Genomic DNA, 13,122 nt, shown 5'->3' with positions numbered 1-13,122 from the left:
CCAGCCCTGAAGCAAGGTCAAAGTCTATTGGCATTGCCTATTTTTAGCAGTTGAGGCTGGGGCCTCCTGTTTCCCTTTTCCAAATCAAGGCAGGCAGGAGCCCATTCTGTAGATCTCACCTTTGCCTAGCTTAAAGCAGGGGCATGGGTTCTATTTTTATATAGGAAAGCTTTCTTCGGAGAGAGGAGGCTCTGGCCTACACCCACCCAGCTTTCTTACAGACTGATCAGATAGCTGCTGTTTCCTGAGCTCCCACTCTGATGAGCTCTGAGCCAGGCATCAGCCTAAACACTTTATATAATTCTTATTTAATCTTCATCATCTGGAAAACCAGCCATAGAGCAGACCCATTTTACAGATGATGAAACTTGTAAAGGTCAAAGTGAAGCACAGAGGCAGGATGCAGAACCTGGTTTCATTGCAAAGGCCAGCCCTTTCCACTGGGCTCTAGTGGTTCCATGACACACAGTAGCATCTCAGCCACACGTCCAGGTGCATGTGCCCACACAAACAACATGTTTAGGCAGTAGCCATTCAGCACACTTTGCCTTGGAGCTTCCTCACGGTCAGTGTCTGTGGTGCCGAAGTAAGCAGGACACTGTTCTGGCCTGCCGTATTCTGGTGGGGGAGACGACTGTCCCAGTGGAATACGGGGGGGGGTCTGTCTTCACTCGGGGGGCCTGAGTATCAGTGAGGAGCTGAGCGAGGCGTCAGAGGGAAGAGGAGTGGCAGGGATTGGGGGCAGTGGTGATAACAGCCCCACCAAGCAGTAGCCTCCCTCCGGGTCCTGGGGTCAGATGTTCTGCAGGGCAGGTGTGGCCATTTAAGTCCCTTCCAGAGCCCCCCCAACAGGAAAAGGGAGCATTTTATGGTGCCACGCTCTGCAGCAAGGGACCCAGAAAAGGTGATTTGGGCCTTTTCCTCTAGACTTGTGGAATGTTTTTCCTCTGGTCTTTGCAGCCTAGAATCAGGAGGATGAGTAATAAGAGGCCCAGGGCTGCGAGGTGGGGTTAACACAGATTCGGTGGCTGCCAAGAGAGTCAGTGGGTGCTGAAGGGCGTTTGTGGCCTCGCTCTGATGATGGCTTGGAATGCCATCACACATGCCCCTTGTGTGGACACAGCTGAGCCTTCCTACCATCTCAGATGCACCTGGAGGGAGGTGCTATTGGGGTGCTACTACTGTGAGAAATGGACCATCCTTCCATTTCAAAGGTTCGTCACAGTTTCCATGGCCATTGATTTATTTTTCAGACAGTGTGTCAGGGCAAGCTTAGTGCACAGATGAGTAAACAGTCTCAGGGGGCCTGCCGATGGCCACATGCCAGGTGGGTAGCAGAACTGGGACTCGAACTCTGCTCTCCTGCCTCCTTCTACTTTAGTACAAAGGAGTGTGAAACAGCTCAAAAATGCCACAGGCCTCCCAGCAGCCTGTCTCTGAAGGCTGGCAGAGCGAGGGTTTTCCTGCCTATGTGCAAATATTGATGCTGGATGGAAAGCTATTGATAAAGGGGTCTCTGCAGTTGATTTAGATGAATCCCCAAGGAAATCTCAAGTACCTGGTATAAAGTGAGTTTATGGGGCTTCATCGTGGATGAGAAGGAGACATCCCTTCTCTCAAAGGGACTCTGAGCTAGTGTCTGGTGTGGAGACCCAGGCCCCTGGCTGCTGACACAGCCTCANATTGATAAAGGGGTCTCTGCAGTTGATTTAGATGAATCCCCAAGGAAATCTCAAGTACCTGGTATAAGTGAGGTTATGGGGCTTCATCGTGGATGAGAAGGAGACATCCCTTCTCTCAAAGGGACTCCGAGCTAGTGTCTGGTGTGGAGACCCAGGCCCCTGGCTGCTGACACAGCCTCATTTCTTTTTTTTTTTTTTTAAAGATTTTATTTATTTATTTGACAGAGATAGACACAGCCAGTGAGAGAGGGAACACAAGCAGGGGGAGTGGGAGAGGAAGAAGCAGGCTCATTGCAGAAGAGCCTGATGTGGGGCTCGATCCCATAACGCCGGGATCACGCCCTGAGCCGAAGGCAGACGCTTAACCGCTGTGCCACCCAGGCGCCCTGACAGCCTCATTTCTGACCCTGCCCCCACCTCTCTAGCGCTGGGATTCCGGGGTATCCGAGCCCTCCGCACAGCCACCTTCATCTGCTCTGAGGCCTGAGCGAGTGATAGGTGGGACACAGTCCAATGTGGGTGTCTGCCAACACCACCAAGCAATTAATTCTGATGCTGTCTACCTGCAGATAGCCTCAGATCCCACAGGCGAAGGGTTCGGTCCTACAAGACTGTTCCCCACCCCGTACCTTCCCCCACTCCACACTTCAGATGCCAGTCACGAGTCCAGATTGTCACCTGTATAGGTAGGAGGTCCCCACGACCCCCTCTGAGCTCAATTAATTTTCTAGAACAGATCATAGAACTCGGAAACATTTGACACACTAGGTTACCAGTCCGTTGTAAAAAGAGGAAACTCAGGAGCAACCTGACAGAAGAGCTAGAGAGAGCAGGGTGTAGGGCGGAGTGGGCAGTGCAGAGCTTCCCCGCCTTCTCTGGATGCCCCACTCTCTCCCAGTCTCTGTGTGTTCCCCTGCCCCAAAGCTCTCCCGATCCTCCCTTTAAGTTTTTGTGGAGGCTTTGTTAAAAGGGCATGATTGATTACATCATTGGCATTGGTGATTGATTCAACCTCCAGGCCCCCACCCCCTCCCCAGAAGTCAGAGGTAAGCTTCAACCCTCTAGTCACAGGTTAGTTCCCCTGGCAACCAGCCCCCATCCTTAGGTGCTTTCTGGAAGTCACCTCGTTAACATAAACTCAGGTGTGTTTGAAGGGGATTTGTTATGACTGTCAGGACACCTTTATTGCTCTTACTGTGTAGAAAATTCCAAGGATTTTAAGAGCTCTGTGCCAGAAACTAAGACCAAATATATATTTCTTATTATAAATCATATCACACACAGTAAGCTCCAAAAGTGTCCTTTCCCTCCTTTCTCTTTTCATCCCTTGGATATGATTATCTCTTCACATTTCTTCCAGCTCTAATTTAAATGCAAACTAGACACTCTTTGTAAGCTAAGAAACTCGACAGGTCCTAGACAGCCAGTGATGGTGTTCCAGCGCTCACCCTTGATGGTGAAGGCTTAGGGCTTGTTCAGGTGGGTTCTAGACCCTTTTCAACTCCTGAGCTTCCATTGGCCATTGGGGTTCAAATGCTTCTGTATAGATTTTAGACAACTCAGTTCTACAACCAGCCTTATGCATGTCATGGTTCCTGAACGGATATATTGTCAGAACACATGGGTTTTGCCAAACCATCTCCCATCTTGATTTATGGAAAGGGTTTTGCCAGATTGACTTGGATGCGAAATTCAGATCAGAAACCACCTTTCTAACACCTGTTTGAGTTAAATGTTGTGCCGTTTGAACTTAGATATGCCCTCGTCTATCTCCAGTGACTGGTTTAGTGGTCTTTTAAGAGGGCTGGAGCCATTGCCTTGGACTTTGTGGACAGGCAGTGTGGCTATATTTAGCTGGGATGCAGGTGAACATCTAAGAGAGGTCCTGCTGCTGCTGAACATAGCCCTCGGAGCCTCGTGTAAGATACGATTTACTAAAGGCCACGTTGGGCCATAGTGCCCAGGAATTCATCATTGAATGGTCTTGTGGAATAAAACACTGGTAATCAGAGTCTGGTCAGCTCCTGCAGCTAAGAAGAAGGTCAGGTCATTTTGAACTGGTTGGATACAAGATAGGTTTTATCATCTCTTGTTTCAGGATTATGGCTGGATTTGTTATCCCCTCTGATGCAGGCAAGGAAACCTGATCTGAACCCTCCCGGTAGGGCCAAGGAGTTTTTAAAATGAAACTGTTTCTGATGACTTCCCAGCTTAGTGAGCCCCAGACTTCTCACAGGCCTCCATCCTGGCATGTCCTGCTTTGGGCAGGGCACCGTGGCCGGGCAGGAAGGATGGAGGCCAGCCCGCATGGGTAAGGGAGCTCCTTACACAGCATGGCCAGAAGGAAAAGCAGGCTGCTGTCCAGTAGGAGCACTAGCCATGACCTGACAGTTAACACCAACCGTAGACATCTGGACAGTAAACCTTGAAATTGCTTGAGATTTTACCAACCCCAGACAACGATTTTCAGAAGGGGTCGTGGATGCGTCAAGATCCCCAAGATCAGTAGGATATATTTCAGGGTAAAAGGAGGATGTGGGAAGACTTAAGCACTAAATATTTAATGGGCACACTGGGAGCCTTTAAAAAACACTAATGCTCTGAGATTCTGTTTAATGGATCTTGGGTGGGACCTGGGTAATCGTGACTACAATGCGCAACCAGGGTTGAAAACCGCTGGCACGGGAACAGCACAGGTCGGACTTGGATCAGGATCGTAGTTTGACGGCAGAGGAAGGGGAACAGTGGGCTTCATGTGTTCTATTCCAGATAGGAGGGGACTTGAAGGAAGGAAATGGGACAAGCCCCTTTAAGCTAGGAGCCTCTGGGGCTAATTAGAAGGCTGGTTGCCGGGAGAACTTTCTTTTCATGGTAATAGTAAATTCATTTCCAAGTGAGGGAAAGGAGTTTAGTCATAGCCATTAGCGTGATACGTCGGCAGGAAAGTAAATATACTTTTATCAGGTCTGTATCTGTCCTCCTCCCAGAGGCTAAGGTCCGGGGTTTTCTGCTTGGTTGAGGGCAGCAGCGATACGGCATTCTGATGGGGCAAACAACGGGATGGAAAATGTGAGTGACAAGCTGGCCCACCCACGTGAAGATCATATTCTCATTAAAAGTAAAAAAATTGTGCATAAAAGTAAAAAAGAGAAAAGCTAAATGGCACCCACAACCCCACATCCAAAAATAACGTCTATAAATCCTTCTAGACATATTTTGATAGAAAATAATAATTTTATATAAACGGGATCCTGGTTGGTTTGTTTTTTTTTTTTCTTTTCATCAAGTGTTGAGCTTGGGGGTCTCTTGCCACATTGATAAAGAGGCCCGCAACAGTTTTAAAGACTGAATGGTATTTCATCATATGGACGAGCCATTTTTTTAATCTTTCTTTGTTGCTAGACATTTAGGTCACTCCCAATTCATAGCTATTAACAGTGAGAGAAAGCATCCCGCACTTGGGCCTTCGAGACCCGCAGCCTGCTGTGCTGATCTTCCTTCATTACTCGGTTGCTGAGCTGGAGGGTGGAGATGACAAAGCCCACGTTCTCCCGTCGCACTGCTCACAGCTTATTGTGTTATAAGTCACCTGTTATTTGCTTTTGTGTTTCCTTATTCCCCTCCTCCCACACAGTCATAATGGGCTCTTTGGTGAGGGGTTGAGTACACTGCACTAATTCAGTCCCACCCTTCCTCGTGATTAGAATGTGCAGAGTTGAGATTGCTTCTGAAAGTATATTGGCAGCCAGCAGAAGGGCCTCTGAGTCTGAGCAGCCAGTGAGAAACCCAGTCTGGCTGTGTCGTTCCAGACGTTACCCTCATGGGGACGTTTCAGTGTGTATCCAGTTGACCTAAAGTGGTGGCAAAAGTTCCTCTTTGGCTCCTTTTAAAAAAAATTATATCTAGCATGTGTTTATTTCTCAAGACTCTAATAGGGGCCTGCTGGGTGCCATGCTCCGTGCCTGGCATGAGACTCGGGAATGATGAAACCACACCGTCCCTGCCCTCCAGGGCTTTGGGATCGCTTAGAGGGGCTCACAGCAGAGCAGTCCTAAATGCTGTTTTCCGTGGAAGTTAAGCTGCTGAGAGGCTCATCAGGACTGTGGTATCAACCACTTGGACATTACAGAGGAATTTTCATATGAGGGAAATGGTTTTGTGATTTCCTGGGGTGGATAGGACCCAAGTGTTCTTTCTGATGAAAATGACAGGAAGTTGAAATGTCCTCGTTGACCAGAGCAAAATTATCTCCGGCAAATCCCTGCCAGTCTTCCTAGCTTTCTTGGGGTCCTTTTCCTGGCAAAAGAATAATGGGGTCATGAGTTTGGGTTTTTTCATTTGAGCATTTAGAGCGACAGAGCTCCAGGACCCGTGCACGGTCAGAGGTTCCCTGCAGCGTGGCTGCCAGTCTTTACCAGGCTGATGGCGACTTGGGAGAAGATTGAGTATAACTTGAGAAATTTAGAAGGAAAAGGCTGACGTTGCACCGCTGACCAGAAGGGCCTCCCCAGACCAATTAGTTAAAAGGTTTTAAGTTCTTTTAGGCACCTCTTTGAAAAGGTAACTCTCCCAAGAAAAAATGTACTTACTGTACCTAAGCATAGATTTTTTTTTTTTAATACCGTCCCACACAGTTTGCTGATCCCCAGCCTGAGAACCCTGATCTGGTCCGATTCCCAGTTTTATGGTTAGAATGACTAAAGTTTATAGAGGAGGGTAAATGTGGGCTGTATCGTCTAGCTGATGAATGAATGATTCCTAAAGGAACTTTTTCTTTCTTTCAGCACTGGCTGGATCATTCCAAACCCATAAAAAAGCAGATGAAAAGTAAGTAAGCAGAATTTAGCCTCCTCACTTATTTCTTTTATCAGAGTGTAAAACCCCTTTGCCAGTGTTCTGAGGTATTATGTTTTCATCAGGACTCGGGAGCGTTTTTAAAATAGATTCCGTTTTAAGTGGATGGTTTTTCATTTCTTAAGGCTGGCCAAATGTTAGAGTTTAAAATTTGGATAAGAGTTTTTGGTAGATATGAAAACACAGACCATGCTCTCATCTGAAATCAGGCACCCTTGCCAAAGAGAACTGGTTAATTTGCTCTTCGGAAGCGTGAATTTACACCTATTGCATCCATTTGCTAATGAGTTATAAAAGTAGACTGAGAGGGTATGGGAACACTGGAGTTGTGACAGTCCCGTCCAGCTCTCTGGTTTTATCGGTGTGGTAAGCCCATTTCTTCAGTGTTGTGTGTGCGTGGGTCACTTTAAGACATGCAATGCTTTACAGCGTCCTCACTGTATTTTTAGATTACAGAGCCCTGGCTGTTTACACGTCACTTTCCTTTAGCCCACTTTGTATTTTGTAAAAAGTTAGTATCTGTTTGGAATATCTTGGCAATTGGGTGAAAGTAAAATGTCAGCTCTTAGTAATTCATCTAGATGGTTAGGGTTTTATTCCAGAATGAGTTCTTAGCTACACTGTCTTTGTCAACACGAAAGCACATTTTAGTTTTCCATGCTTAAGGATTGAAAAGAACTCTCTAGCTTTCTTTCTTTTTTTTTTTTTTTAAGATTTTATTTATTTATGCGACAGCAATAGAGACAACCAGCGAGAGAGGGAACACAAGCAGGGGGAGTGGGAGAGGAAGAAGCAGGCTCATAGCAGAGGAGCCTGATGTGGGGCTCGATCCTATAACACTGGGATCATGCCCTGAGCCGAAGGCAGACGCTTAACCGCCGTGCCACCCAGGCGCCCCTAGAACTCTCTAGCTTTCTATGCCCCATTGCGCCCTCCCCGGTGTGACGGTGAATGTATGACTCGACTTAACATGGTTTTCCTTTCATCCATTCTCTGATCTTCAAAACTGGGGGAAAACATCTTCAACTTTCCATCTTCATACGTTTAGTTGGACCTGCTTATGCTTTGCACTTTCGAGTTAAATATTATTCTTCAGAACCGAACAACCTTCGTGAAGAGTTTACAAGGTAGGACAAAATGCAGAACAAGATTCCCCTCTTCCCTGCTTTGCACTTACCTTATAACCTGTGGGTCCCCTGAGTTGTAGGGCTGCCTCCTCTTCTATCTGCTGACTTGATATTCTGAGCAAGAGTTATTAGTACTTTGCCTGTGCTTGTCTCTGTATTCTCTTGCAAATCTACCCTTTGCTTAATTTGACCTTTTTCTCAGTGAATCAGAATTAAAAGATTTATTTTCTTGTTGCATTTCTATTTTGTTGGGCTGTGGGTAAATTGGTGAGTTGTTCTATGGCACTTTATTTTTTGTCTAGGAACAGAAAGGGAAGGCAGGTATTGGAAGAGTATTTCTTAGTCCCAAATTGCCATCTTATTTTTTTTAAGGGGCTGCACAGTATTCCCTTGATTGCTATGATATCAAAGTTCTTGGAATCCCTTCATGTTATCTTTCAGCCCCACTGGATTTCTTTGAAAGTGTGCCTGCCTATGCCTGTCTCTTAGACTTCAGAAACAGTGTTGAAGCAAAAGAGACTTTAAAAACATTTTAAGTATGGAATTTCCCTCCAGCAGCCCTTCTGACAGTGAGATTCTCTACCCAGCCTTCCACTGCTTTAGATGTCCCCAGAACCTCCTTGTCATTTGCGTGATGGACAGTAGCAGTGACCTGTCAGCTCATGGTGGTGGCCATTAGCCTGGAGATGACCACCTAAGGAACACTTTAAAGTCTGCTTATTATCATATTCCACCCTGGAGAGGCCTACTGGCCTTCCATAACTAGGTTTTCCTGTAGAAATTGGAAGTTCTGGCCATGTCAGCCCTGTGTTCTCTTTGATGTGAGTACTCAGCTCAGTGGTGGCTAAGCAGCTGTCGGAAGCAAGAACATTCTGGAATGTACTAGAACCTTCAGCTCCCCTATTCTTTGATTTCTGGGTCACCCACATTCTCCTAGATCCATTCCAACAGAGAGTGACCATCTGCATTGTTTTCAAAGTTCAAACAAATTATTCTAGAGTTCCTCTTCAGAGTCCTTCATGAAACATGCTGCTTCTAGCCATCATCAAAGCCAGTGATTCTTAACCAGGGTTGTGTGAATCAGAAGCACTTAGGAAGCTTTTGAACAAATCAGATTCCTGGGGACCGCTCTTGCATGTAAGGCTGATTCCGTAGATATGGGGCGGAGCGTGGGTAGCTTTGGCTTTTACAAAGCACTATAAGTGGTTCTGATGCCCACATCTTCCTGGTTAAAAAAAAAAAACAACACTTAGTTAAGCCAAGACACTTAATTTTTTTACTTAGGTGAACTCCACTTGTGTTATTTGCTGCTTTCCTTTCCCCATTTCTCATTACCCCATAACCCCCTCCAGCCCAGTTCCGGGATTTTTGGGTGTGTGTGTGTGTGTGTGTGTGTGTGTGTGTGTGCGCGTTTGTTTTTTAAAAGAGGGAGTCTGCAGTTAACCTGCATCAGGAAAAAAGCCTCAAGCAGTTGCTAACTACAGTCCGCTGTGAACTTTCTGATACAAGCAACTGCACCCTTCCCGGAATGGGCTGGTGGGACTGGCTGTGGGCCAAGTGCAGTGGCTCCGCCCCGTCTGATTGGCCACGTCGCCTGCCTGTGTGTGAGCTCTCTTCTCAGGCACCTGCGGTGCTGCCGAGGCCGTCATTGGACTGTGCGGTGTTCCACGTTCCATCCTCCAAGTATCTTGCGAATTCCAACCTTGCACTCACCTGCCTAGCTAGGTTCTGGGATGCCTTCCTGCAGACTCAGGAGGAGATGCTTCCACCAAAAGTTCTCATTTGACTTGGACTCCTTTTTACAATGCGGAGTTCTGGGCTGTGTGTGGGGTGGGATCTGTGATGGGCAGTTGGGGATTGGAAGTGGCTGGGAAAGCGGACCCTCTGTTGACGTTTGTGTATGTTTACCAGGTACCTGTTTGTTTTACAACTCAGGCATGACATTCTTTCAGGAAAGTAAGTATGTTTTTGTTCTCACTCTTACCCCAGGATAGATCATAGTATATTTCTAAATCACTGTTGTTGTTGTTGTTGTTGTTTTAACTCTTCTACCCTTGTTCCCTTTTCAAAATTCAAAAAAAGTACACCAGGCATTGTAAAGTGAGTCTAATACTTGTATCACTGTCGTCATCATCTTATTTTAAATGATTACTATATGGCTTGAAGCATTTCCAAGAGCATTTAATATCTTAAGTGATGTGCATTTGGGAATAGTTCTCTCCCTGATCACATCACTGCCCCATTCATAATGGCTGTTGTCGTATTTGCAAGCAAGATACGTTATTAGTATGTATACACGTACAAGCCTTTGGATAGTCAGAAGTCTCATTCATCACCATCTGCATTTAAGCAATGAAAACAGGTTAGGTTCTGATTCTGATAGGAGGTTGAGACATCTCATCTCATTTCCTTTTCCCCTCTCGAAAATGGTTTTTCAATACCAGCCCCCTGGCGACAGCGATTGCTGAGTACAAGAAGCATTGGCACTGATGTGGTTGGTCTCGCCTGCAGTACTTATTTTAAAAATGGGAAATTTCCGCCGTCCTAACCTTTACAGTTGTGTCACTTTCCCACATATATATTGACCATTTTCTGTGCCACGGAAAACAAAGACTATACTGAATGTAAGAAGCGACCCCTGATGCTGAAAAGAACACATCTTGATTCTGAATATAATCCAAAGGAAATGTGAAAAGTGATTTCCGAATTTGCAGACTCCGCATTGAACGTATGCTCTAAAAACCGTAGTGCAGTATCTACCATGGAACACATAGATTGTACCGTGTATACATTTGCCTTATTCAGCCACGCGACACAGACCTGTGGTGTGTGTATTACGAGTGTGTGTGTATCTCTCTCTCTCTCTGCATACTGTGCTCCTCATACTAAAGGCCTCTTAACTCTAGTAATTGTCTTCAGTTTGGAAAAATATTAATGGCGACATCCTGCATTTGTACAGAACGTCGCAGTTTCCGTGCACTTCAACCTGATTTACTGTACTTCAGAGCAGGAAGGTGTTCTGGTCCCAGCACTGCCTCCTACCAGCTGGATGACCTCGAGCAAGACCCTTGAACGCTCAGTTCCTCATCTCTAAAGTGGGGGTGGGGGGAGACCTGGCAGCACCCATCTCTGGGGTTTATAAACGCCGTGCACTGACCACATTCGGTCGTACACGCGAAATGCTTTTGAAAACTGTGAAGTTCTATACCAATGCATGTCATTATTATTTTTCTAACTCAATTTGTAGTTTGACGTGTGAATGAGATCAGCGATTTGGGGTGTAGTAATACACGTCTGTGGCTCTGCCTCCCTTATACTTATTAGAACGCTTGAGTGTATCCAGCTGTCTTGGCAGTGTTAGGTATTGTGTCTGTCTGTTTATTTTTAACATTATGACCTGGTTTCAAGAAAGATATAAGGCAGCTTGAAAAGGCGCATGTACTATATCAAGTAAGTTTCAAAAATCACGAGGCAAAGGGAAGGCTTTTCATTCTATTTCCCAAACGTCCCCCATTCTGGCCAAATTCAGTACAGTTGCCCACAGGGTGGATAGAAACCATACCTAGGTTGGGTGGTTTTGCTAGATGGTGAGACTGACTTTGGGAAATAGGTAGTGGAAGTTAGCTTGTTTGCAGTCTTTCATGTGGACAGCAAAAATAGAAGCCGCTGGGAAAAATCATTATCTAAATATCACTACCTTTTGAAAAATGACTTTAATGATATTTTGTATGGTTTATGAGTATTAAAGTTCATATACAGAATTAATTTCCTCTGTTTTTTTTTTTTTTCAAGATTGAAATGCCCCTATGAAACGGCTGTGGAATTAGCTGCTCTCTGCCTACAAGGTACATTCTTCTTTACTGGTAATTAGCATTTTAATGTTATGCTCTCCTTTCAGCATTGATTATCCCATGTGCCAGGCTCAGTTCTCTACTTTGGAGGTATAAATGAATACAGTACGGCCTCCATCTCCAAGTAGCTTGTGGTCCTGTGAGGATACGGCAAAACCACACACAGGGTATAACGTAGTTCCCGCAGAAAGGCCTGCAGGGAGCTTGGAAGGTGAAGGCCCTTTGGGAGAGATAAGTAGATGAAAATGAGCAAAGGAATCAAGACACAAAAGAGAAGAAAAGTGCAGAGAGGCACCAGCAGTCGAGTGGTGTCGGAGGGTGGAAATTCAAGAACCTGGAGAAGTGGACAACCTTGAACCCTGTTTAAAGAGCATGACCTTCATGCTGTCAGCAGGCCTCTGAAGGCTCTTAAGAGGGAGGCAGGCCTGGTCAGGTGTGCATTTAGAAAGGTCACACTGACTGTGATAGGGAGAAGGGACTGGAGCAAGACCAGGGCTGGGGGTGCAGTAAGAAGGTGTTGCTATAATAAAAGGAAACTGAGTAGGGCAGGGGATACACACGTGCGTACACACACACATCAAAAAAACAACATTGGTGGTACAAGAGAAGGATCTGGTCATTAGATCAGTGTTGAGAGGGGAGTCAGGGAAGAGTCACAGAGGGCACCCGATGGTGGGTGATGGGAGCGTGAATGGTTAGAAGAGCTGGCTCCAGTGGAGATCATTTGTGGAGTGCCTCTTGGCTGAGAGGTGCCAGTGGGACCCCCAGTAGCTTCTTGAGTGTGCACATTTGGCTCTGTCAGAGGGGTCAGGCCGAAGCATTGCCTGGGCGTCATCTACTTAGAGGCGGGACTTAGATGGTAGGTTTGCCTGCACGATTGTCAACGTTCACTGTTCCATATTAGGCACTGGTCGATTTTAGTTTCAAATGCACAAGAAACATTTGCTAAAGTCTCCAGGATTAATTAAGAGGTTCCTAACATGTAACTGCACATAGGAATTTTATCAGTACATCAGACAGACGTATGTTATGGATTCGTTCACCAGTGCGTTTATCGGCTTCTATGGGATAATGAATTATGATGTATTCATTCATAATTACTATTTAATTTTGAATACCGTCATAAGATTTGGCTTCCAGCTTTTGTATTTGCCAATTCTTAAAAGTTGATCTAAGTCTTCAAATTATAAAACCAGTACACATTTATTATAGACTATCAGGACAGCAGCACAATAGACAAGTAGAAGGAAGGAAGGAGCCCATCATCCTGCCATGCACAGTCAAGAGTTTCTGTGAGTTGGGTGCAGTTTTTAAAATGTAATTCCGATCAGTCATATACAATTTTTTGTATGATTTTCTACTTGGTATTTTTAGTGCACATATTTTGTCATAACTATGGTGGTTTTTAATGACTGTAAGATACTCCCCTTACCTGACACTTCTATTCCTTAGTCACTTTTTAATTCTTGTTCTCTAATGGGGGCTCGCCTGTGGTGGGTGCTCAGTAAGTATAGAAGGAATCGGATGAAGAAGTTGGAGAGGCTCTTCAAAGACTTTGGTTGAGGGGGGAGCCTGCTCGTGAGGTCTGAAAGCACAGGTTGTAGAAGT

General features: G+C 45.7%; 1 protein-coding gene across 1 annotated transcript in view; it reads left to right on the top strand.

Moving 5' to 3' along the window:
- EPB41L4B (erythrocyte membrane protein band 4.1 like 4B) overlaps positions 1 to 13,122 on the top strand; it is a 156,433-nt gene that overhangs the window by 70,043 nt on the left and 73,268 nt on the right. The window contains 4 exon segments of the mRNA XM_019796710.2: positions 6,467 to 6,509; positions 7,585 to 7,663; positions 9,575 to 9,619; positions 11,456 to 11,508. Of these exon segments, the coding sequence (XP_019652269.2) occupies positions 6,467 to 6,509; positions 7,585 to 7,663; positions 9,575 to 9,619; positions 11,456 to 11,508 (220 nt within the window).

This window comes from Ailuropoda melanoleuca, chromosome 7, assembly GCF_002007445.2.
Source record: "Ailuropoda melanoleuca isolate Jingjing chromosome 7, ASM200744v2, whole genome shotgun sequence".
Classification (NCBI taxonomy): Eukaryota; Metazoa; Chordata; class Mammalia; order Carnivora; family Ursidae; genus Ailuropoda; species Ailuropoda melanoleuca.
The sequence above is the reverse complement of the archived record's forward strand: the minus strand, read 5'-3'. Positions and strand labels throughout refer to the sequence as shown.